The 23,447-nt window shown below is 50.8% G+C and overlaps 1 protein-coding gene across 2 annotated transcripts in view; it reads right to left on the bottom strand.

Moving 5' to 3' along the window:
• Window positions 1-3,351: 3,351 nt before the first annotated feature.
• The window catches only part of CLSTN2 (calsyntenin 2), a 553,125-nt gene continuing 533,029 nt past the window's right edge, over window positions 3,352-23,447 (bottom strand). Inside the window, exons 11-18 of one of the 2 annotated variants that reach the window (XM_070576195.1) lie at window positions 15,555-15,703; window positions 13,351-13,568; window positions 9,522-9,692; window positions 8,912-9,057; window positions 8,661-8,784; window positions 7,772-7,956; window positions 5,676-5,836; window positions 3,352-3,567 (exon numbers count right to left, since the gene is read on the bottom strand). In XM_070576195.1, coding sequence (XP_070432296.1) covers window positions 3,522-3,567; window positions 5,676-5,836; window positions 7,772-7,956; window positions 8,661-8,784; window positions 8,912-9,057; window positions 9,522-9,692; window positions 13,351-13,568; window positions 15,555-15,703 — 1,200 coding nt within the window. In that variant the 3' untranslated portion in view covers window positions 3,352-3,521. Of the gene's footprint in view, window positions 5,837-7,771; window positions 7,957-8,660; window positions 8,785-8,911; window positions 9,058-9,521; window positions 9,693-13,350; window positions 13,569-15,554; window positions 15,704-23,447 lie in introns of both variants that reach the window. The other variant, XM_070576194.1, reaches the window with a different exon arrangement.

Genomic DNA, 23,447 nt, shown 5'->3' with positions numbered 1-23,447 from the left:
GAAAACACAGATGGCTGGGCCCCAGCCCAGAGTTTCTGATTCAGTAGACCTGGGTGGGGCCTGAGAATCTGCATTTCTCCCTCATTCCCAGGTGATGCTCAGACTCTGGTTCAGAGACGCACCTTGAGAACCTCTGCTCCACAGTGTCGTGTGAAGCCTTGGCAGGTCCTCCAGAGTCGGGCCCTTGTTCCCTCTGCAGCTCTGACTTCAGGCCTCAGAGGTGCTCCCTCACATCAGGCTTTTCATGCCTTGGGGCCTTGGCTCACACCAGCCCCTCTACCTGGGTTACTTCTGAGGTCTGCTTGCCTGCTGTTCATACTTAAAACTTCCTTTGGTCTTGTTTCACTGAGTCTCAGCCGTCAGCCCTGTTATATCCGCCGGATGGGCAGGGTGACCAGCTTTCATCCATAGGTGAACTGAGTCAGGCTGGTGAGAAGTAGAAACATTCAGGGAAACATTGCCTGGTTCCCTGGGGGCTCCTCAGCTGGTCTCAGCAACGTGTGCCAGGGCTCCCAGAGTTACACCTGCCGTCCAACTCAGGGTGGATAACTGCCAGAGCAGGTTACCCAACTCTCCCCACTCCACACTTCTGTCCGCAAGAGTCCTGACTGCTCTCAGATTGCCTCCAACACTGCAAAGAGAACATCCCAACAGCTCAGGAGCCAGGAGACCCTCGTGGGCAGGGCCACGCCACCTCCATCCTCCTTCCCCTGTGCCTGGCACAGGGCCTGGTGCGCCATGGGCGCTCAGCGACGATTTGCTGAATTACCTTGAACAAAGCTGCCAACACAGAATCCCATCTGTTCACAATGGTGACGGGGATGTCGGAGTGCTTTCCGGGGTGCTGGTGGAGGTAACTTCTTCCGTCTCTTCTTGTCTCCCTGGGATAGAGTCAGGTTTGGCTTCTAATCCACAGCCCTTATAAAGCCAACACCCACTTCCAGTTGGTGCCAGAGGGAAAACCAGAGCAAGATCTATAAAGCAGGTTTAGAATGAATTTACAAAGTAAAGCAAATACAGACGGGAAATGAAGGGGCTGGAGTAGACTTCAAAACTCTCATTGCGCATTTCCTTCGCCTACAGCTGGACAACGGAAACTGGGTACATGAAAATTAAATTGTGCCAAGGGCTTTGGCTTGTCAGCCTCGATAAAGGTCTGATGCGGATGGAGAATCCTGTACCATCCGTACTCTGGACAGCACATTGCACGGGGCCTGGGGGTCCCCCACAGGTCTGAGAGTTATCTTACCTGAAAATCATCTACTTTCCACTTGGAAATTCTTTCAAAGAATCAGGCCATTCCCTCACTTTTTTTGTAAAAGCGATTTAGTTCATTTAAATGAGGGGATGGCTAAGAAAAAGTCCTCTTTTTCTTCTTCTTGCTCATTTTGAATCACAGAGCCAAGAAGACTGCTAATTTCGAAGTGTGCTGAGGCGGGCTTTCTACTGATTATGTTGCTGTTGATTCAAACAGTCACAAGTCTTTAGGATCATTTTTAGAGCAGTGGCATGAGCGCGGCTGAGATGGAAATCGGTTGAGATAATGAGCATGGCTGCTCAGAAATCACTGCAGGCTGAACCATGCGGAGAAGGCGCCGGGCCCGGGAGCTAGCTCTCAGCTCAAATGGGGTCAGCATTCAGCACTCGGTCAGTCCCTGGACACAGGGCTTGCAGCTCTTGAGGAATGCTTCCCTGCCTTTGAGTCAATTCGGGAAGTGATAAGTGTTTTTGTTTTCATTTGGCCCCTGGAACATGGACTTTTTAAAACAGCTTCGCTAAGGACTGTGTAGTTGTTGGTTGTCCATTTTGGAGGTAAAGACCACCAGGTAGTTGAAGGGAGGGTCTGAGACAGCAGTTTGCTCTCCCTTGGCAAGTGGAGGGGTACTTTCCGTGCACTTATGGTGGGCTGTGCAAACTACGGTCCATGGACCAACGCGGGCCAGTTGCTAGTTTTTATATGGCCGGTGGGCTCGGAAAGGTTTTTCCATTTTTAAATGGTTGCAAATAAAAATCAAAAGAGTAATAAAATTTCATGACATGTAAAAATAAGATGAATTCAAATTGCCTACATTTTTAGGGTTCATAAATAAAGTGTGTTGGAACATAGCCGTATCCATCCATTCATTTGCGTATTGTCTGCGGCAGGTTTCACGATAAAATGCCAGGGTTGAATACTGGCAACAGAGGCCTGCAAAGCCTCAAGTATTTACTATCTGGCTTGTTACAGAGAGTCTGTGGACCTCTGCTCTCTGTATGGGCATGGAGGGTACTGCTTCCCACCAGGAGCCCCCTCCCTGGAGGGGTCACATCCACAAGGTACAGCCTTTGCAACATGCAGGGATGGGTGGTCTAAACTCTGTTTGATAGGATGAGTCAGCCATTCAAGAAAGTGGTAGTGAAATGAGATCCCACTGACATTTCATTTTTGGTATCTAGATGAATTCGGTCCTTGGTCAGATTTATAGCATTTGATTAAACCTACTAGAATACATATTTTAGTATTCTTTAAGACAGGTGACCAACTCACTGATTGCCTTACTCCATTGGGCAACTCAGTCTGTCCTGGCCTTTTCTATCTCAACCTCCTCTTCTCCTCCGCCCTATAAACAGAGTCACTTGAGAGCTGCCAGCCTCTCCATTTCCCAGCTCGAGAGAGCAGAATCTGGTCATCCACTTGGCAAGATAAGCAACTGTCTGGCCTGTGGCCAAACCACTCAGCTGTTCCTCCTGGGTGCAAGCCTACATCTGCTGCTGTGGATGTCTGGACGAGAGGCCCCAGAAGGTATGGGTCACCTGGGAGTTTTGGTTCCTGGAGGCCAGCATATGGAGCCTGCAAGACGCTGGGCTGATTAACGACATTTTCCACTTGTGGTCAGAATCTCTGGCGGAGGGCAGGTTACACTGCTCACCACTCACCTGGACATGCCCGGAAGCTTCTGCTACTTTTCTACAACCACCCTTTCTTGTTCTCACCCATGGTGACGAGTTGGGCATTGGGAACATGGTGATGCCCACTGACCCAGCAGCATCCTTTCAAGCGCCTCGTCTTCAGAACTGGCAGGCAGAGCGTGACCTGACAGCAGGAGTTGATGGAAAGTGCTCTGACTCAGTGTCCCCATTGTTTCTCGACAAGAGTCCAGTTGGAAATGATTCAACTCTGCTGCCCTAGCCAAGTGTCACTTTCACCTGCTCCCTCCCCACACAAAAAACTAAAAGTATGTAAAGATTTCACACGCCCCAAACAGCTTACTCAACCATGAATAAGTGACAGAGCCATCGGAGACAGCTGGAGGGCCTGAGAAACACCTTCCCTGCTCCAACCAAACTGAAAGACTGAGCAGGGCAAAGTGCTCCCATAAACACCAGACTTTAATATTTTAAGTCAAAATCCAATTCAAAAAGAACTGGTTTTAAACAAATAAAAGTATTCATTTTACCGCCGTGATATTGGGAGAATTCTGTTAGCTCCTAAATGCCCGACTGAAGAATCTCTTTCTATTTAACTAAGGGGATCGTGAGGACTAACCGATCCTGCAGACTTTCTCCTTGTAGATGTGCAGACAGAACCTGAAAGAAAAGAGCTATTTGGTTGGGAGAATTCGCAGACGTGTCTATTTCCATTCAACGAATATAAAACCCCAAACTTCTGTCAATGTTTTTTCCTAAGAATGGAAAAATAAGAGCACTGTTGAGTTTGCCAGCGTGTCCCTCTTCTTTCTGTGACTTTTCTCTTCCCTCTGCGTCTGTCTCTCGCATAATTTCTATGCCTGTCTGTTTCTCCTCTGCAACTGTCCAGTCCTCTGAGGGGAGGAGCTTATCATTCAGCTATATCCCCTTCCTACAGCTGCTGATAGAATGCCTAGCACATAGTAGGTCCTCACAAGGCCTGTTAGCTGCATAAGCATGAACAGAAGTAGAATCAGGGTGGTGGGTCCAGCTTCTTATCTAAATCTCTGAATAACTCTGAGCAAGACACTGAAACTCTGAACCTCGGTTTGCTCCTCATGAAAACGTGTCTGATAACAGATGTCCCAACTACATCAGAATTATTGTGAGGCTCAAAGACACTTTTGGTGATGGAAAAAGCTGCGTAATGTAGTTTTCTCGAATCAGAAGCTTGCAAAGGCCTGTTATGGATCCTTACTGGGTGGAGGTCAGACTAGAGGACACTGACAGCTGTCCCCTTTCTTACGTTTCTCTGTTTCGATGATGCAGGGCGTAGAATGGGAGGGTGGGAGGAGGGGGACAGAGCATACATACTGAGGACAAAGCCCGAGACATTAGGAAGAAAGACGTCCCCAGGCCTCATGGAAGGCCTACGTGGCCCGGCCCTAATTCTTCCTGCTATTCTCTTGCCACAAAAGATCACAGACCAGTTACTATAGCAACAATTCTCTTCACGAGGTGTCCATGTTAGGATGGAGATAGAAAAGATTTCCTTATTAAAAAAAGAAGAAAGAAAAAAATGAGGTTTTTGGATATATTTGCCCTCCACCCAAAGCATTGCTCCTTTTATGAGAAGAAGAAAGAAGAAGCTGTTATGATTGCAAATCTATCTCTAATTCCTAGCCGTTAAATCTCCAAACTTTCATTTTAGATGCGGCACAGTTCACACTTGTTCTAATATATCCAAGAAGAATGTGTTTTTTTCAAGAGGCAAAACAGTGTGAAATAGGGGACAAGGGACCATAAGACTAGGTGCTGAGAGTCTTGTCAACCTCGGGCCCCCTTCTGGCCTAGGTGGGCCCAGCCAGCCCCGTCTCCCAGATCTGTGGCCACCATGAAGCCCAGTTGTGTCATCTCATCAGCGCTCCTTCTGATCCCTGGATGCAGGCTTGTCACAGCTGTCACCTGGGGCAGTGCCCAGCAGGACGGCCATGCGGGGCTCCGTGGCTGCCAGGCAGGCAGCTTCTCAGACAGCTTTGGTTGGGGACCAGGCCCTGCTGTGGCCAAGGACCTATTCTTGCTTTCAGACTTTTCATCTAAGCTTATGTGGCCTCAGAAAGGACAAAGGGAAAGGCTCTTCAGACCGGGGAGAGCATGCGCACACGCGCGCGCGTGCGTATGTGCGTGTCAACCTTTTGTAAATAATTCTGCCTCAACAAGGACGTTCCTCTAAAGCATTAAGGACTAAGACCTCGGGTGTGTGAAGTCTGACTGCCCTGCCTTAGAAAGCCACCTGAAGTCAGGTAAGGAGAACCTGCCGGTCTGTGTAGAGAGAGATGACCGAGTCAGGCGCACGCACAGTGAGCTGGAATCCAGGGCACTGGGAACATGGGGCCCAGGGGAGGGAAGCGACACGAAGGCTGACCTTCTCCCTTGCAGAGAAGAGCCAAGGCAGGACTCTGCAGCTTGGCAGACAGGGTGCTGGGTGAGCCCAGGGCTGGAGAAGTGGGGGCTACAGGACAAAGTCCACCCTGAAGTCCCCACTGATGATGACACGGGGCTTCTTGAAACCACCCCAGGGCTGGGACACAGGGAGTGCCCAAGGCTTACAGGGCGGGTTCCAGGACGCTGGGGAAGGCCTGCCCAGACCTGTCATAGAAATCAGAGGCGACATGTGATAGACTCGGGCATACATCGGGGTGGGGCTTACAAAAGGGACCGGTGGGCGGGCGCAGACAGCCGGGTACTAGTAGTGGAGGGTGGAGTCGTCCCACTCCAGCTGGGCTTGCCTGGCTCCGCTCTGCCCACGTCTGCCCCTGCCCAGCCCTTCCTCTTCCTCCTCGTCGCTGTCGTCGGAGTCGCTGCTGCTGGAGCTTAGGTCTTCCTCCACTTCCTCCTCCTCCTCCTCGTCCTCCGTCTCATCTTCCCCTCGCCCTGGTTCTTCATGTTTCTGCATGTCAGGGGGAGAAGGGAAATGCTCATCGGGGCGGAACAGAGGCCACTCTGGAGCTTATGTTTCTCCCTCCACTAAGGAAACACTTGGGGCCCCCCGGAATTCCTCTCCCTTAATGCTAAACCCTTGGGCCTGGAGACAGGCTTTCTGGAAGGGTCCTCTGGTAAAAGGCAACTCAGAGGGCTGGGGACGAAGACAAGAAATAGCAGTGAACTCCAAGACATGGACTCGAGGTCAATTATTGTGTGTTTTAAACACTGGACCCATAAGCCAATCCCAGCCATCATTCAGCGAGCCTTTCAGGCCAAGGTTTGTTTCCTGGCATTTCCGGAACCTTTCTGTATGGAGCTTTCCAAGTCTTAAAGGTTTGCCTCTCAGTAGGAGAGTGGCATTCAAGCTTACGCCCCTTTTCCAGGTGGCAATGTGATGTCTCTGGGAGCCGAGGGTCTTATAAGCCGAGACTCAGGTGTGCTGCCCCTGGAAAGTATTCCTTTGGGAAGGACAGCGCTCATGATGCTCACGTTCCATGCCTGCCCCTCACCTTCTGACTTGTGTCCTCAAACTCGACCCCTCTCTTTTCCAGTCCCATTTCCCTCCCCCCAGCTTTTTGGTGATTCCAGCCAAATCTTGTTTCCAGATATATGATTCGAGTTGATGAAGCAGCCATAAAAGATGTGTGTGCTTGCTTGCCTCATCCCCTCTCTGAAGCATCTTCTCTTTACCTTTGCTGCCCCCCCAACCCCCCACAGATCCTACCCACTCTTCCAGGCCTCCCTCAGGCTAACCTCCTCCAGGAAGTCACCCCTGAATGCTCCAGCCCCGAAGGCTCCCCCTGCGTGTGCTTCACTGACCGCTGGCATCGCCAGGTCAGCCCCTGGTGGGCACACTCTTGCCCGCTATTCAGCTGCTCCGGGAATAATGGTCTTGTTTCCCACCCCCAAGGCTCAACTCTTCTAGGAAAGAAATGCTGGAAGCGCCAGCCCGGTGCGCTCAGTACGACACCCACAGCACGTGCTGGGAGAAGCTGAGCTGCATCGGCACGCTGGCTCTGAAACTGGAGCGTGAGGCCTGCTGAGGGGCAGACTGGGAACCAGGCTGGGGTAAGCTTTTCATTCCTCAGTGACTCCTCCTGACTCTCCCCCGCTCTCCCTCCACTGCCTCCACCTCTAGCAGTGCCCAGGGCAGAACAAAGGGCGGGAGGTAAGCGCCCCCCTTGATATTCCTATGTCCAGAACAGGGACCTCAGACACTCATGCGTGGATTCTGGGGGCTGCTGGTGAACCGGAAAGATAGGAGCTTCAGAGTCAGCAACCTGGAGTTTGAATGCTGGTGCTGCCATTACCAGTGACGTGAGTCTGAGCACTTGACTTTCCTCTCTGAGTTGGTTCCCCCCTTGACAAATGAGGATGATGCCTCCTACTTCACAGGTTGCTGGGAAGATTAAATGAGGTGGTTTATGTAGAGCGCCCCATGCAGTTCTGGCACAATGGGGGCTCTAGAAACGGCAGGTATATTCCTGGCGTATTTTTTGGTTTAACCTATTCTGAGCCTTTAAATGAGCTCTGCAGGCAGATGGAGCGAAGCTATCTAATTTACACCGTTAGTTAATCAAAAATTCAATACTGAGTCCCTAAGTGTTAGTCAGCTCTGAGCTAAATACTACGGGGGAGGCAAGGGATAGACACCACATGGCTGCTTGCCTTGAGAAATGTCTGCTTCTGTTTGCAGGGGGAGAGCAAGCCACACGTTTTTAGTCCGTGAATGCAGCTGGTGGGAAAGTTCCATCCCTTCAGGTGGAGAGGGCTGGAGGAGCTCAGAGAAGGGAGGGATCAGTGGGGCTGGGCTAGCTGGGCGGGGCTTTGGGATAGGAAACATGGAGCTGGGTGAGGGGAGGCATCTGCCCCGCGCTCCCAGCCTCTGCACGGGGATCACCTCCATGGGGTTGACTGTGATGGTGAGCGCAGAGTCGTCCCAGTCCATCTCGGCCTCCTTGGCAGCCTCAGTCTCCTGGGTGAAGTGCTGGTGGGCGACGCGGACCCGGTACACGCCCATGGCCACAACGAACACCAGCATGCACACGGAGATGATGATGACCACTGTGGCGATGCTTGGGACCACTGGAACGAGGAGGAAATCCACACGACATGCTGAGCAAAGGACTAGCTCAGTCTTGGGTGGAGCATGAACGAAACATCCACGCTTAGGTTAAAACCTGCCCTCCCAGCTGTAAACTCTGGGTCAGCACCTTACTCTGCCTGGGCATCACTTTTGCTATCTACATAATGGTCTGAATAATTCCTGTCCCATGGTAGTTGTGAGGAGTAAATGAAATAATCTATGTGAGTTTCCACATGGGCACATAGTAGGTGCTCAATAAATGCAAGTTCTCTTCTATCTCTTGCTCTTTCCCTTAAATTCTAGGACAGCTCCCACGCAGAGCCAGGCACTGTGGAGTTCAGTGGGGACAAACAGAAGTGCCTACCAGACAGAGACACAATATGGCAGGCAAGTGCTGGAGCAGAAGTCAGGGTAGGAGACGACAATATGGTGCACGTGGGTGTGTGAGCAGATAGAAGGTCCATGGAAGGCTTCAGGCAGCATGTAGCTTTGAGTTGGGCCTAAGAGGACTTGCAAAATTCTAGCCCAGCTCTTTATGCAAACCTGTTATTATATATTGTCTGTAACTTTTGTGTCCTTGACGGGCTCCCTACTCAGTTCTGGGCATCTATGGCTGCTGCACGCCCAACTGTCTGTTTAGTGCATGGTCTTGAGTCACAATGACCACCTAGTATCCTGAGGTCCCTCCTCCCAGGTGACCTACCTGCACTGCGCTGGATGCTACTCCGGGACTCAGGGTGGTGGACGGACTGGAGGAAGGGAGGCTGCACGATCAGGTGGTTGACGTGCTCCTCGTCTGAAACTCTGACCTCGTGGAGGACGCTGACCTGGGGAGAGCAGGGAGAGGTGCTGTTGAGCAGGAGTGGCAGGTGGGCCAGTGGCAGCAGCCCTCCTGGATAAAGGAGGGGACATATGGGTGAGCCCGGCTCCCCTGCAACTGCAGGACTCACTCACCTCCAGGTTGAACTCATTGCTGGTGTAGCGCCCGTTGAGCTCTGAGCACTTGAGCCTGAAGCGCCGGGCCCCGAGGGAGGCCGGCCGCCAGTTGCGGTAACGGATGTGATGCAGCACCTGCTCATAGCGGCTCAGGGAGCCCACACCTGTGCCGAGAGACCACGCCTGTCACGAGGAGGCAGAAGAGGAGACGGGGGAGACAGGCTGCGGCTGCTGGGGTTTGTGGGTCTCCTGAAACTGGCCAGGCTGAGAGCTCGAGATGTTTGGGGGCAGACAACGTGCTGAAGCAGAAGTTCTAAGGGGCCAATTAAACTGATCCACAGGATTCCCACATAGACTGGTTGGCCTCAATCTGCCAAATGTTGCTGTAATATTTGCTGAGATCACACATTATAGGAGAAGGCATCCACCTAGTTTCTAAAGCAATTTCCCTATGAGTGGGATGTGGGCCAGGTCCTCAAGGTGCTGGAGGGGCTCGCCAAGCTCTGAGGTCAAGGGTCCCTACCTGACCCCACCTGCACAGGAGACAGAGCCGCCTTCGCCTCATGACTCCCTGCACGAGGCCACTCTGAGAGGAGACCACCGGCCAAGGGGCTGAGCACGGCCTTACCATAGATGGAGTAGCCCGCGGTGGAGTTGGTGGCGTCCAGGTGTCGCTGGTGGAGCTCACTGTGGTTGAGCTCCAAGCACTCCTGTCTCGGGTCCAAGTCCCCGTCCAGCACCAAAATGTCACAGAAATCTAAGTTGTGAAGCATTTCGTCCAAGACTGCTGATTTGGGGGCTGTGGGAAGACAGACACATGGAAAACACAGGTGTGAGGATAGCTCGGAGAATGGCCCTGGCACGTCACCTTCCTCCTCTGGGACTGCACCCCAGCTTCAGGCTGGGTCAGGAGAAGAGGCTGTGTAACCCCAAGTACCACCTCCACTGCTCAGATGGATGTCCAGGCAGCCCCCTAGGCTGGGCACACGACTTTGTGTGAAGAGCATAAATACAGTAGTCAAAAGATGTGAGTTCGGGTACCAGCGCTGCTACTGAGAAGCTGCATAGTATTAGAGAAGCTATCCACTCCTCAGTTTCCTCATCCTTGAAGAGGGCATGGGTCTTGAGAGGATTGAAAACACACAGTCTGCACTGTGTAGCTCTGGCGCACAGGAGGTGCTCAATAAGCAACAGCTCTTATTCGGGACCAGGGATAAGTGCCCTCCCCTGTGCTCTCATAGCTTTCCCCTGTGGTCATGGCAGGTGCCTCTGTCACCCCCAGCAGACTCTGAGGTTCTTGAGGCAGACACGCCTTCTATGACTGACCCCTCAGTATCTAATCCAGGGGTGGGCATGGAGCAGTATTACTACACACCGCTCAAGGGGAGCTGCATCGTTAGTATAATGAAATAATTAAGTAAATTGTTTAGTCTAGTTGGCAAGCTGTTGGTCAGACTAGCTGTCCTTGACTGATTTTATGACCCCAAATTTCCCAAAGGAATGTCTGAGTGTTTGAATGCTGGACAGGTTGGCAATCTCAAATTAAAATTCTACCTTAAAATTATGGAGTCCTTGCTACGTGCCAGGCACTGTGCAAACGGAATGCTAACAGACAGACATTAGAGGGGTACCATTAGCATCCTCGTTACATGGATGGGGAAACGGAAGGTCCAGGGGGCGGCGTGGATTGCCCAGGGTGCCCGAAGTTGCACAGAAAGCAGAGGAGGAGCTGGGACAGAAACCATGACTTTCAGATTCCACAGTTGGTTAAGTCTTAACCTCTGGGCCAGAGGTCTGCAAATAGTTTTGATCTTGGAAGACTTTTATTGAAAAATTTGTGAACAGAGATCATTTAAACAAGCATATTTATTGATTTATAAAGTGGACTAATATATTTTGTTCATTGTAAAACATTTATAAAAATAGAAGTTAAAAGGGGCCGGCCCGGTGGCGCAGCGGTTAAGTTCGCACGTTCCGCTTCTCGGCGGCCCGGGGTTCGCTGGTTCGGATCCTGGGTGCGGACATGGCACTGCTTGGCAGCCATGCTGTGGTAGGCGTCCCACGTATAAACTAGAGGAAGACAGGCACGGATGTTAGCTCAGAGCCAGGCTTCCTCAGCAAAAAGAGGAGGACTGGCAGTAGTTAGCTGAGGGCTAATCTTCCTCCAAAAAAAAAAAAAAAAAAAAGAAGTTAAAAAAGGATTCACTAAAGATGAGAGAATTATTCTTCATATTTTGTTTAAGTTTTTAGTGATAACAAAAAGAATTTTTGCTCTCACTAGATATGTATTATTATAAATGGTTTTGTATGCTTAATTTTTAAATGCTTGCCAATCTCAGTGGCTTCACGGATTGCTGGCACAATCTAAAAGCACATTAATACATGCTTACAAGGTCTATCATTAACAATAGTGTATGTATAGCTCTACTTCGAATGGCCTTCTCTGGTTTCTGGGGTTTTTTGGCCAGGTTCTGATCAGGTCAGGCTAGGTCCTCCTCATTCTCCCTCCCAACTTGGCGGGCTGGTTGCTCACACCAGGTAGAGGGCGTGTTGTCCCTGCCATCTCTCCTTGTTCTCCTGTGCTTGCACTGAGGTAGTTATCTTCCATCTGCGGTTTCCATGATGCCCACTGTGGGGAAGGGTCTGTGCTGGGCTCAGGTGCTGAGAGGGGAACCAGCCATGGGTGGGCCCTCAGGAGCTCCTGTCTGGAGTGATAAACAGATAACACCACCGAGCGCCAGCAAACGTGTCTTCGCAGGAAGCAGCAGTGGGTGGGGGTGCACAGAGCAGGAGCCCTAACCCCGTCCAGGGTCAGGGTGGAGAGGGGGAGGCCTTCCAAAGGAGGTGTTGCAGGTAGACAGGCTTGCCAGCCATAATGGGGGAAAGGGAGGGGGAGGGACCTTCCAGGGAGGTGGAGGGTGAGCAAAGGTGGGAACTGACACAGGTGTGAGAGAGAGGGGAGTGCAGGACCGCACCCCCCGGGCCACCCCCCCCCCGCCCCCCGCCGAGCCTTTGGTGCTGAAACAGCACAGAGTGGGTCAGTGGGGGCAGAAGATGCTGCTGGAGTGGGTCACTGAGACCTGGTGGCAAAGGCCATTAGCCTGCGTGTTTAAGGGCACCATGATGATTATTCTAACAATGAGTGAAATGTAAAAAGCACTAGAAACAGCTCTCGGGCACTTGGCTATGCACCTGCCTGCTCCTCTCACAACCAGATGCTGAGCTGTGGACCCAGGTCACGGCTCTCCTTTCTCCCACCTTGCCTGCATACTGGTGCCAGGCCTGCGAAGCCAGATGCTCTCAGTTACAGCCTGCAGCCGCCAGGGCAGAGGCCCTTCCTTTTTCTGTCAGATTTTAGCCACAAATGAGGGAGAAAGCGAAGATCGCACAACCTGATGCCCCTTGGAGTGTGACTAGGAAACCGCCTGCTGGGACAGGTGGCAAACACCGTCTGTTTTTGTGAGCTCAGGAGGGCTGCTGTGTGGGGCACCCCGTTCGCTAGGGACCAGGGTGGTTTAAGGCAGTGGGTAATTAGGATTATTATAGGAGCAGCCCTTCAGGGACTCAGGCCCCCTGGCACCAGCACATCATTAGCAGCTGCTTTTGGAGGGGAAGGCGGAGAGTTTAAATTCTTCTCTTGGAGGAGGCAGCAAGGGACAGTTCTCACACAGACATTTCCCCTAGAGATCTGGGCCCTGGGTTTTCCTTCCTTCTTTCCTTCCTTCCTCCTTCCCTCCCTCTCTTCCTTCATTATCCTTCCTTCCTCCCTCCCCACCAGCAGAACATACTGTAGCTTTCGATGCAACTAAGTGTTCTCCCTGGCACATAATTCAAATTGTTCTGCTTTCACCGAACAGCCCTCCCAATAACGAAACTGCTGGAAAGAACGACCAGAAAGTTTCCTGAGAGCTTAGACTAACATTGCTGAACAGGACTTGACTTTACTGTGGGTGTATTAAGATGCAGTCATATGTTCTCTTCGTGCTTCTTTAGCTTTCCTTCGGATTATCAAAATGATGCATGCACATGATAGAACATTTTGCAGTTGCAAAACGTGAAGGCAACCAGAAACAAATTGGCTCTTCTCACGCTTCTCAGAGAATATCACTGTTAGCATTAGCTGTGTTTCTTTCTTGGCATTTTCCTATGTGTTTTTTTCTTTACATGGTTGACCTCATTCTACGTGTAGATGCTCTGTAATTTGCATCTTGCCTTTTTTCACTTACCGTTTAGCATAAACGCCTTTCCTCTAACATCATATGGCTTATATGGGAATCCCGTAACTTGCTAAGCCACTCATTCCCCTCCTGTTATTTATCTGCGTTGCTTCCAGGTTTGTTTGTTCTGCTATTCTAAATTACCCTGCCGTGGGGAACAATGCTGTTGTCCTGAAGTAGGATTCTGCCTGGCTGTGAGAACTTAAGGCCCACTGCCCACAACCCAGTATGCACCCATACCTGTGGTCTTTAAATCCCCCGGGGCCTCGGCTTTGGCGAAGGTGCTCACAATCTTGATGTCGGGGAAGAGGAGCACCCCACGGGCACTTTCAAACTGGGCAGCGGGTCTCCAGAAGCGGTCCGTGCCGCGGAGGGTGATCTGGGGCTCGACAGCCTGCAGCACCATCACGTAGGCGTCCACGTCGGGGATGCTGATGCACACGTCTTCCCCAAAGCACCTGCGAAAACAGCTGCAGTCACACCACTGAAGAGCAGATGCTGAAATCATCTGTCATCGGCCGTGGACGAGGATACATACAGCCACCTCTAGTCCTTGACGAGGCATCCTGACTGCCTAAGAGTCTCTGAGGATGTCAACAGACATTCAAATTTAAAGCCAAGTTATAGTCAAAACACTAGCAATCTAGAGACTTAAAAAGATTGGCTTCTGGGAGAAATGGGAATTTGCTATACCAGCAACAAGTAACTGTTAAGCCTTTAATTATCCTTTAGCAAAGTAATCAATGGCAACTTTAATTAGATAGAAACCGCTTGTTATGTGCATAAGGATTTGGTAAGCAAATTGTTGTCTAACTGGATGCTTACAGCCATCTTACTAAGTGGGACCCCAGGGCTAGACTCCCCTGTGCTGCATATATGTTCTCTCTCTATGAGGATGTCACATGAGAGCACCTGTTCCAGGTATGCCAGCAGAATGCTAGTGTAATCACGCTCCTTTTTCCTGATATACTGCCACAAAAATATCTGACTGCCAGAATGGTGTGACAAGAGCAAGGCCTGGGAAGGCAGACAGACAAGGGTCCACAGCCTGGCTCTGCCACTCCCGGGCTGGGTGACGCTGGGCAAGGTGCTTGACTCTTGTGAGCCTCAGTTTCTTCATCTATACAATGGGGATGACGATAATTAATTACCTTCTAGTAGTAAGGATTAAATGCAGACGACGTGTAGAAAAGAAGCCACCCCAGAGCCTGCCTCATGGTTGGAACTCAGTAAATGTTGACAGATCCAATGTGCTCATCAGACCTCATCAGACATGCATGTCACTGGCACTCTCCACTGGTCATTTAGGCCAGAGACCTAGGCTACAGTGGAGAAGCCAGGGTCCAGATGGAGCTCTGGGAATGTGCAGAGGCCTCCAGCTGGTGGCAGCCATCCTCTTGCATCCTTTGGGAAAGGTCCCGACGGAAGGGCAGGGGCTGGATCCCATGCAGAGCCTCTCCATCCTCTTCTCTGGGGTGAGTGAGACGTGGGAGTGGTGGTGAGCTCCTGCTCCCAGTTTTCTCTGGCCTTTCCTACACCAAACCCAAAGCTTACAGAGGATATCCCTCCCCTCCCCAGCTTATGGGAAGCCTGGCCCCGGAGCTGGAGAGTGGCCAGTCTGGTCCCTCTTCACTGCAATGTGGAGCCAACCTGCAGGTGCCTGCTCTTACCCCAGGCCTCCAGAAGTGGCCTTTAGTGTGGAGGTGGGAGCCCTTCCACCATCGCTAGGACTATTGAAGGTAATTGCCAGCTGGGCTTTATCCTGGCACCTGTCCCAGGCCCCACAACATGACAGTCAGCAGACCCATCTTTCCTTCTCTTGTTTCTGTCTTTCTGGGCCCCTCCCCTGCCTCCAAGCGCCAGCGGACTCCCCTTCTGCTTCCCAGGAGTGTTCCTGGGGTCCCCTTCCTAGCTGCCCTCCCAGGCAGCTGCTGTGGCTGAGAAATGATTTGGTAGGCCAGTAAGGGAGGTATCTAAAGGCCATAGCAATAGTCTCAGCTCCTTAATTTAACTCTGATCCCAGGGGACAAGAACCGTACCTGCTCTTTCTCTCACATGCTCCCAGTATTTAGGAGTGCTACAAAGGTGGGCTGGTCGACTTAATTCAATTAATAAACATTTGTGAAGCACCTACCACGTACCAGGCACTGTGGCCTTAAATCACTCCACTTAAAACCCAGTTCTCTGAGAATTTACAGGAAGCAGTGCCTTCCGGGCATTAGATCAGAAACAGAATAAGACAGCTCAAGCTGGATTTCAGTTGGGAAAACAACAGAACATTTTCTTTAAGAAGGAGGACACAGGTCCACTGGGGCGTCCTCACAGGGAGAGCAGAGAAACTGCGACCAGCTGGAGAGGGGTGCATCCTGTCATGCAAGGGAACATTCCCAAGGGGCCCCCGCCCCCCTCGCCTCAGCAGGCCCGGCTGACCCGCGTCCACTCACTGCACTTCGGAAGAGACCTTCAGGCGCCGCACACCCGCGGTCGGGAACTGCCTGGAGTTGATGTAGGAGACCTTCTGGAGGGCACGGTTGATGTTCCCAATGTCGTCCCCTTCCATCACCAGGACGGACTGCGAGGGGTTGAAGTGATACTGGAAGACAGAAGAGGGTGTCACAGGAGAGAATGATCAACCATGTGCACGGTCCCATGGAGACACTCCAGCTCCATGAAAAGGCCACTCAGGCCAGCACAGGCGTCTGCCGGGCATCTGCCAGCACGGCAGCTGTGTGCACTCATGACTGTGTTAACCCCCTGGTCGGCTTTGAGAGCCTCCCCTGTAACACCCCTGTGGATTATAAACTCCCAGGAATATTGGCTGAGCCACAGGAGGGAATTCTGAAATCCAGTCACAGGCTCTTGCAGCCCAGCCCTTGGTGGGGGTGACCCACGCTCTGTGGTTCCCTGGGGTCCTGAGCAGAAACTTTGAGCCCTTGGACTGCCCACCCCCTCAGCCAACAGCCCAGAAACTTGGGGCTTGGGCTCCTCTGGCTGTTGTTGTCTTTGGCCTTGAGCTGCTCCTCAGTTCACCCTGAATTCCACTTCCTGACCCAGGCCCCATCTTCTTAGCTTTCAAATTGAAAGCTCATTTTGCAGTTCATGGCTTTCCTTCTCTCTTAGATCTGATTCTTGGTCTTGCTTTCCTGGTGCTAAACTCTAGTTTCCCATGAATTTTACTCACTTGCTGTTTACATGCCTGCCCTCTGCCCCAGGTCTGTCTATTCCTTCCATTCTGAGCCTCTGGTGTCCCAGGGACTATGATGCTCCCCGCTGAGTCACTTGGGTCCTCCAACTAGATAATCTAGGTCCAGACTCTGCTTCTCCCGCATGCCCTGGGCTGTCCCTCTTCTTTGAATGGAGCATAGAGAACTGCTTTCCTACTGGTCTGAGTTATTGAGCTTGACACACTTCTGAGCAAGAATTATTAGGAACTGCTATGAATAAGATGTCGGGAACATGTCTGTGGATTCAGATTATGTATCCAATGCTCATCTCACAGGAAAGAAAGACGTGGATGTATTTTTATGTAGCTACTTGGCAACAATGATTTAGTTTTTTGAATAGATAATATATCTATATGGTTCATATATATACATGTGCAAAGTGGCAAAGTGAAAGTGTCCTTCTTATTCCTATCTCTCATCCACCCAGTTTCCCCAATCCCATCCCACAGGTAATCACCGTTATAGTAATTTTCTCAGTGACAGATTGCCTTATCGTTCATAACTAGTTGCTTCCCCTCCCAGTGAGAGGCTACTCATGCCTGCCCTATGGTCAACAGGCTTGATCATGTGACTTATGGTACCCTTCTTTGCAGGATATACACTTTTGACCTGTTGCACCCAGTAGTGGGCATGTGATGTGCTTGGCCAACAAAATGTCAGCAGAAGTATTTTTAGCTTCACTCCCATGTGGAAGATTTAACAGCCAGCTCATGGTTTGCCATCTCCCATTCCCTCTGCCATGAAACCTGCAAAGCTCCCTGAGGTCCACCAGCCTGGGTTTCACAGTGGGTGGTATGGATCATAGCTGCAGCCAATCTATAATGGACATGAAATGTGAACAACGACAAAATTTGTTGTATAAGCCACTGAATCTTTTAAGTCATTTGTTACTGCAGCATAACCTCGCCTATCCTGACAGTTACACTTAAGTATTCTTATGAATATACAGTCAAGGGATATGCATTCCCATTTTTCTCCTTTCTTACACCAAGGTAACTTATTTCATACTATACTCTACTTTACTTTTTTGCACTTAGTTCATATCTTGGAGATCTTTCTGTGTCAGTACATAATAAGATTCCTTATTCTTTTTTATTTTTACAGCTGAATATTATTTAAAATTAAATAAACTATAATTTATTTAACCAGTCTCCTAGTATGAACATTTGGGTTGTTTCCAATCTCTTGCTAATAATGCCACAATGAAATTTGTCGTACATGTAACATTTTACAAGTGTGTAAATACATCTGTAGAATAAATCTCTACAAGTGAAATTGCTAAGCCAAAGAGTATATGCACTTTAAATTCCAACAATTGTTGCCAAATTCCCAGTTGCTAGGGATTATATCAAGATACACTCCCTCTAACAGTGGAGGAGAATGCCTCTTTTCTCAAAACCTCCACAATAGAGTATGCTGTCAGACTTTGGGATTTTTGCCAATCTGATACGTGATAAATGGGTTCTTAGTGCAGTTTTAATTTGCATTTCTCTACCATGAAAGAGACTGTTTCCATGAGTTTAAGGGAAAAATCTATCTATATTAGCTTTCCCTGTTCAGTCTTGATGTCTTTATGAGTTCCTCATTCTGTGCATGGACCCCAACAGGAAGTAGACATCTCATGAGCACTAAGGATGACACTGGCTCATGTAAGTCCCTTGCACTGTGGCCCCTAGCCAACTGGTAGCTCAGTCTTTGTCTTCTTCAGCTATCACATGAGTGCTTTCTCCTTTCCTCCTCCTCAAGACCTCCCCGGCTTCCCTCATTTTGGTCCTCACTGGGCTCCTATAGTGCTTAGGAAATAGCAGGATGATTATTGTAGTGCAGTGACCATGAGCTCACTGAGGACGGGGGCTCGGAATCATCCTGAATCCCAGAACCCAGTCCTAGCGCCCTGTAAGCCCCTGTTCCATGAACGAGTGAATGGTTCCCCCGGCCCACATTTTACTCAGTACCATCTCATGTTACTCCTCAAAGGGACTCTTTTTTCAGTCAAGCCTTCGTGGGAGTCCCTATCAGTGCTGCCAAACCCTGTTCTCCTTTCGTTCCTGGGCATCCTGGAGGCTGCACTTCCCAGTGGCCCTGAGCCAGGCGGGTGGGGCCATGTGACTTCGTCTGGCCAATGTGAGGGAGTGGGGCGGGGTTTCTGGGCTGAGGCTGTGAAAAGCCATGTGGGATGCTCCACCCTTTTTCTTCCTCTGCTTTGGTGGCCCATGGCCTTCTGGGCAGAAACCCTGCCTCACCTCTGCAACTTAGAGTGAGAGAAAAATTAACTTTTCAGCATTAAGCCGTGGAGATTTTGGAGTCATTTGCTACTGCAGTTGCTTATCCCGTTTAGGAAGAATTCAGCCCTCCCAGGCACGGTTCTCTCTCCCCTAGGCTGTGGCATCTTTCATCCTGAGCTGCGGGGACTGTCATACTCCAGCTCCAGTACAAGCTATAGAGTACAACCTCGGACTATTTACTTCCCCTTTCTGGACTTTATTTCCTCATTTAAAATAACGGGGATATTAATATCTCCTTGTCTGGGGCTTAAATGAGATAACATATATAAAGTATCTAGCATTTAAAAGGTGTTCAGTCTGTGATGGCTTTTATTATAAATCTTAATATTGTAATTATGTCTGCACTAAGTCTCTGCCCCTGGCTGGCACCCCTGCGTTCACAGCTCTCCCTCCCTACCATCTTGTAGCTCCTGTCCTCAAAGCCTGGAGCAGCGTCCCTCTGAGCCGTGATGTCTGGTCACATGCACCGCTGCGGTGCTGGGTTCGGGAGCCCCCGGGGAATATGCGCGGGCGATGCCTGGGTCAGCCTCTGGGCGGGCTTCTCTCTCGAAGCGGCTGCCTCACGAGCTCAGTGAGCTCAGCCATGGAGCTGCCCTGCGCTGGGGAGTCACTGTTAGCTCTGACTGTTGCACAAGTCATGGGTTTCTGATTTGAGCAGATTCACGGTTCTTCTAAAAACATCACTTCTGTTCCACACGTTTTTCTGTCCCCTGCCCTGCACCACCCCTGCTACAGCAGAGCCTTGTGGTGCTGTTGCTGTCTGTCTGTCTGTCTGCCTGCCTGTCTGCCTCCCTCAGCAGGCTATGAGTACCTGGGGGGCAGGGGTTACTGATTCTCGGCATCGCCACGGCGTCTGGCACACGGACGTGGGAGGGAAGGCCATGAGCGCTGCAGGAGAGGCCGATCTCCGAGCCTCGCCTGACGGCTGAACAGGAAAATCAAGCGGTTCTCCCAGAAGGATGGATTGGCAGCATCCCCTGGCAGTCAACAGAGGGCACGTTCCCACTGCAGCCCCCCACCTCTCCCCCCAGCTGGAGGACGGTTTAGGGAATGTGTTGGACCTCCAGTTAACACCCTGGTCTTGCTGCCAGAGCATCCCAGGGACTGCTACAGGGCAGGCTGGCCGGCAGTGGCCTAGCCGGCAACAACATTCTCGAAGGATCAATAAAACCTCCACTAAAATAGGTTTTGTTTGTCTGTTTTGTTTTCTTAAACTGCAGTGTTTGCAGCCCTGTGGTGTGTGTGACCAAGGGTCGGTCTCTGGTTGTGCAGGACACAGGATGCTATTGGTATTACCACAGAGGCAGGAGATGGCTTCCTGGGGACCTAGCAAAGGGTGACAGTGCTCACTCGCCCCTGGGAAGCTGTGCTGTAGCCACGGTGATTCCTGTCATTGAGTCATGAAGCTGCAATGGTCTGCTCTCCTAGAGGGTTGGCCGGTGTCATCAGCCACCTAGCAGGCTGGGACATCAGTGAGGTCCCTGCCCAAATCCCGGGTCTGCACCTGAGGGCAGACTGGCCATGGCACTCCAGTTACCCTACCGTTCCCTTGGACACCTGCCAGCCCCTCTGGGCTGGGCCAGATGGAAATTTGCCACGTTAGAGGCTCCTCTGCCACAACTGTCACCCAGGCTTACCTTTCAAAAGAAGCTGGAGCAGCAGCCACGCCAAGTGCCAGCCCAGCAGGAGAAGGGAGCTGTGATTTGGAAAGTCTCTTAGGTTTGCTCGGGGAGATAGATCTATATGTATATACATATGTATATGTTTATCTATTTAATCTCTATGTATATCTTTTCTATGTCTATATCTAATATATATAAATGTATAAAATATACATCTAGAGATATATAAAAATATATAAAATTCAATTCTCACAACATCACTACAAAATAATATTAACTCCATCTTATACAAGAGGGAATTGGGGCTTAAAGAATTAAAATGCATTGCCCAAGGTCACCCGGCTAGTAGATATCCATACTGTGATTTGAACCTAGGAGTGTCTTGTTCCAAAGTTCTCGCTCTTTCTCACTCTTCCACTCTGTGGAGATGGCAAATTGGCAGGGATTATGCTATGAAAATGAGAACAGGGTATTCTTCAGGAATGTGCCTATTCCACAGTGCCTCGTGTGGATACAAGACAGCAGCTACCCCAATCATTTAGTGACTCCAGACATGCCGGAGAGGTAGTCAGAAATAGGCATGGTCCGGGAAATGAGGGAGAGGAGGAGTCAGCGCCGGTCACCCTGAGCAGCTGGGAAGCTGCCCTCCTCACAGGAGGACCTCGCTTCTTCTGACTAGCCAGAGAGAAGGGAGGAGGCCAGGAGCAGGGAAAGAATAGTCATTATTCAGAAACGAAATGAGGGATAAATGGAGGAAGGGCAGGAAGGAAGGCAGCTTTCATAATGTTTAAGAATGCCTTCTAATCTGAGTTGCTGGTGTGGAAGAAAGAGCATGGACTTATTTTGGACAAGTCCCTGAGCCCCAATCTCCTTATTTCTGAAATGGGGTCGTAATATTTAATTTGTTGTGAGGAGTAGAGATAATGAACTTAAAATAGCCCCAGTGGGTGCGCCGTAAATTGTGTCTTATCATTCACTGCTCACACACCACTCTAGTTCTTGCCAGCCTCGCCCTGAGGGTGGAAAAGAACCGTTTGCAGTGACTGGTTCTGAGCAGGTGGCATCTTGAGAAGTTGGATTAGCCTCCCCACCCCCAGCTCTTTGTGCCACTTAGTTTAGCACGTCCTCTTTTCACAGGTGATGACTGCTATGTAGAAATTGCTGGGGTTCTTAATTTATAATTCTAAGAATGCGTGGCTTTTAAGTCTAGCATCTTGGGTTTACTTGTTCCTCAGTGCTTGGAATCCTGAAACTGTCGCCACATGGGATGATGCAAAGCAGAGATCAACTCAGAGGCAGGGAGCAAATCCAGAATCAGAGAGGGGAGGGCTGGAGGATGGATTTCTGCATCACTGGATTGACAAAACACTAAGGAAACAACACAAGCAGTAGGTCAAGGATCGAACCCCAGGCTCTGCACAGGAGGATATCTGTGGGAAATGTGCCATGAGGGGCTTGCCTGGGCCAGCTGCCATGAAACAGACCAGTGGAAAGCTGCCTTTCCAATAGAGGCGGTCTTGTGAGTTTCCTTCAATGACGGGTGATCGGCTATTAAGAACACCTGTGTGTGTGTGCGTGTGTGTGCACGCGTGTGTTTACTACACATTAAACAATGCTGTGGAAAGCCATTCTTGCCTTACCTTGCCTGTGTACCCCTCCTGTCTTCCCCCTCTGACCCAGTCTCCAGGGTGAGCATCATAACCCCACAACTGCCAGATCATGCTCCCCCACCTGGAGCCCTTCCATGGCTGCCTGTTGCTGACAGATTAAACAAGTAAATAAAATAAACCTCTAAACACAGTTAGCAAGGCCCCGTGACCTGGCCTCTGCTACCTCTCTGGTCACGCTGTCTGCCTTTCCTCCTGCAGGCTGGGCACCTGTAACAGTGGCCTTCTTGGAGTTCCAGGGCACACTGTGGGTTCCCCCTCTGCCATTACTCATGCTCTTGCATCTGCCTAGAGTCACCGTCCTGCCCTCTCCCCTGACCCTCTGCCTTTTTCCTGGTTGGTTTACCCATCCTGAAACATTCTGCTCAGACTTTGCCTCCTCCAAGGAGCCTTCCTGAACTGCCCTTCCCCGGTTCTGGAGTGGGACTGCGGGGTTCAAGTTCTGGCTCTGCTCATTATTAGCTCTGGGATCTTAGGCAAGTTTCCTTTCTCTTCCAGTCGTCAGTTTCTCATGTGCAAAATGAGAATATTCATGGTACCTTTGTCATAGGGTTGTTCTGGGGCTTAAATGAGTCAATATCCATAAACCTTTTGGAACAGTGTCTGGCACGTGGGGGACCCTCAGTAAATGTTAGTGCTCGCGATCCCTGTAGCAGTCGCCACACTGGATCACAAACGTCTGCTTGGCCAGTGAGTTCCCTGAAGACAAGAAGCTTGGAACACGTATTTTTTTTTTTTTTTTTTTTGAGGAAGATCAGCCCTGAGCTAACATGTGCTGCCAGTCCTCCTCTTTTTGCTGAGGAAGACTGGCCCTGAGCTAACATCTGTGCCCATCTTCCTCTACTTTATATGTGGGACGCCTACCACAGCATGGCTTGCCAAGCGGTGCCATGTCGGCACCCGGGATCTGAACCGACGAACACCAGGGCCACCGGAGTGGAATCTTCGAACTTAACCGCTGTGCCACTGGGCCAACCCTGGAACATGGATTTTTGTGTCTTGCTCAGCCCATAACCGAATCACATGGCTGTCCGTGGAATGTTTGCTGAAGAGACTTAAAGAGAATCAGGCTGTGCTCAGGTCACCAGCCCCTCCAGGACTACCCAAGTCAGAGCCCCACAGCCCCACAGCCCCACATGGACAGTGTAATTAAGAGGGCTTTGTCTTGCACGGGTGACTCCCCTGTGCAGAAGAGGCAGGCCCCGGGCGGAGCTCCACGGGGCAGCACTGGGTGCCAATGGGGGGGGGGGTGGGAAACCTCTGCCCTGGCCATGCCCTCCTTGGGAAGGCTTCACAGCTGCTGGGGCCTGGGGGTCGGGGAGAGGCTGGCCTGTACCCCAGAAGCAGAGGGTGGGCCAACCAACTTTCAGAGAGGAGGCAGAGGGGCTGCCTGCTCTCACTGGGGTCCGCTATGACTGAGTGGTGCTATGATGATGTTTACCTTGCTCTTTGACCAGGACCCAGAGGCCTGATGCCAGCAGGCACTCCTAAAGTCCAGGTGAGGCCATAACCATCCTCTGCTTGTCAGGGAGGCACTCG

Source organism: Equus przewalskii, chromosome 15 (genome assembly GCF_037783145.1).
Source record: "Equus przewalskii isolate Varuska chromosome 15, EquPr2, whole genome shotgun sequence".
NCBI lineage: Eukaryota > Metazoa > Chordata > Mammalia > Perissodactyla > Equidae > Equus > Equus przewalskii.
Note: the sequence above shows the minus strand (reverse complement) of the source record. Positions and strands in the feature narration are given on the sequence as shown.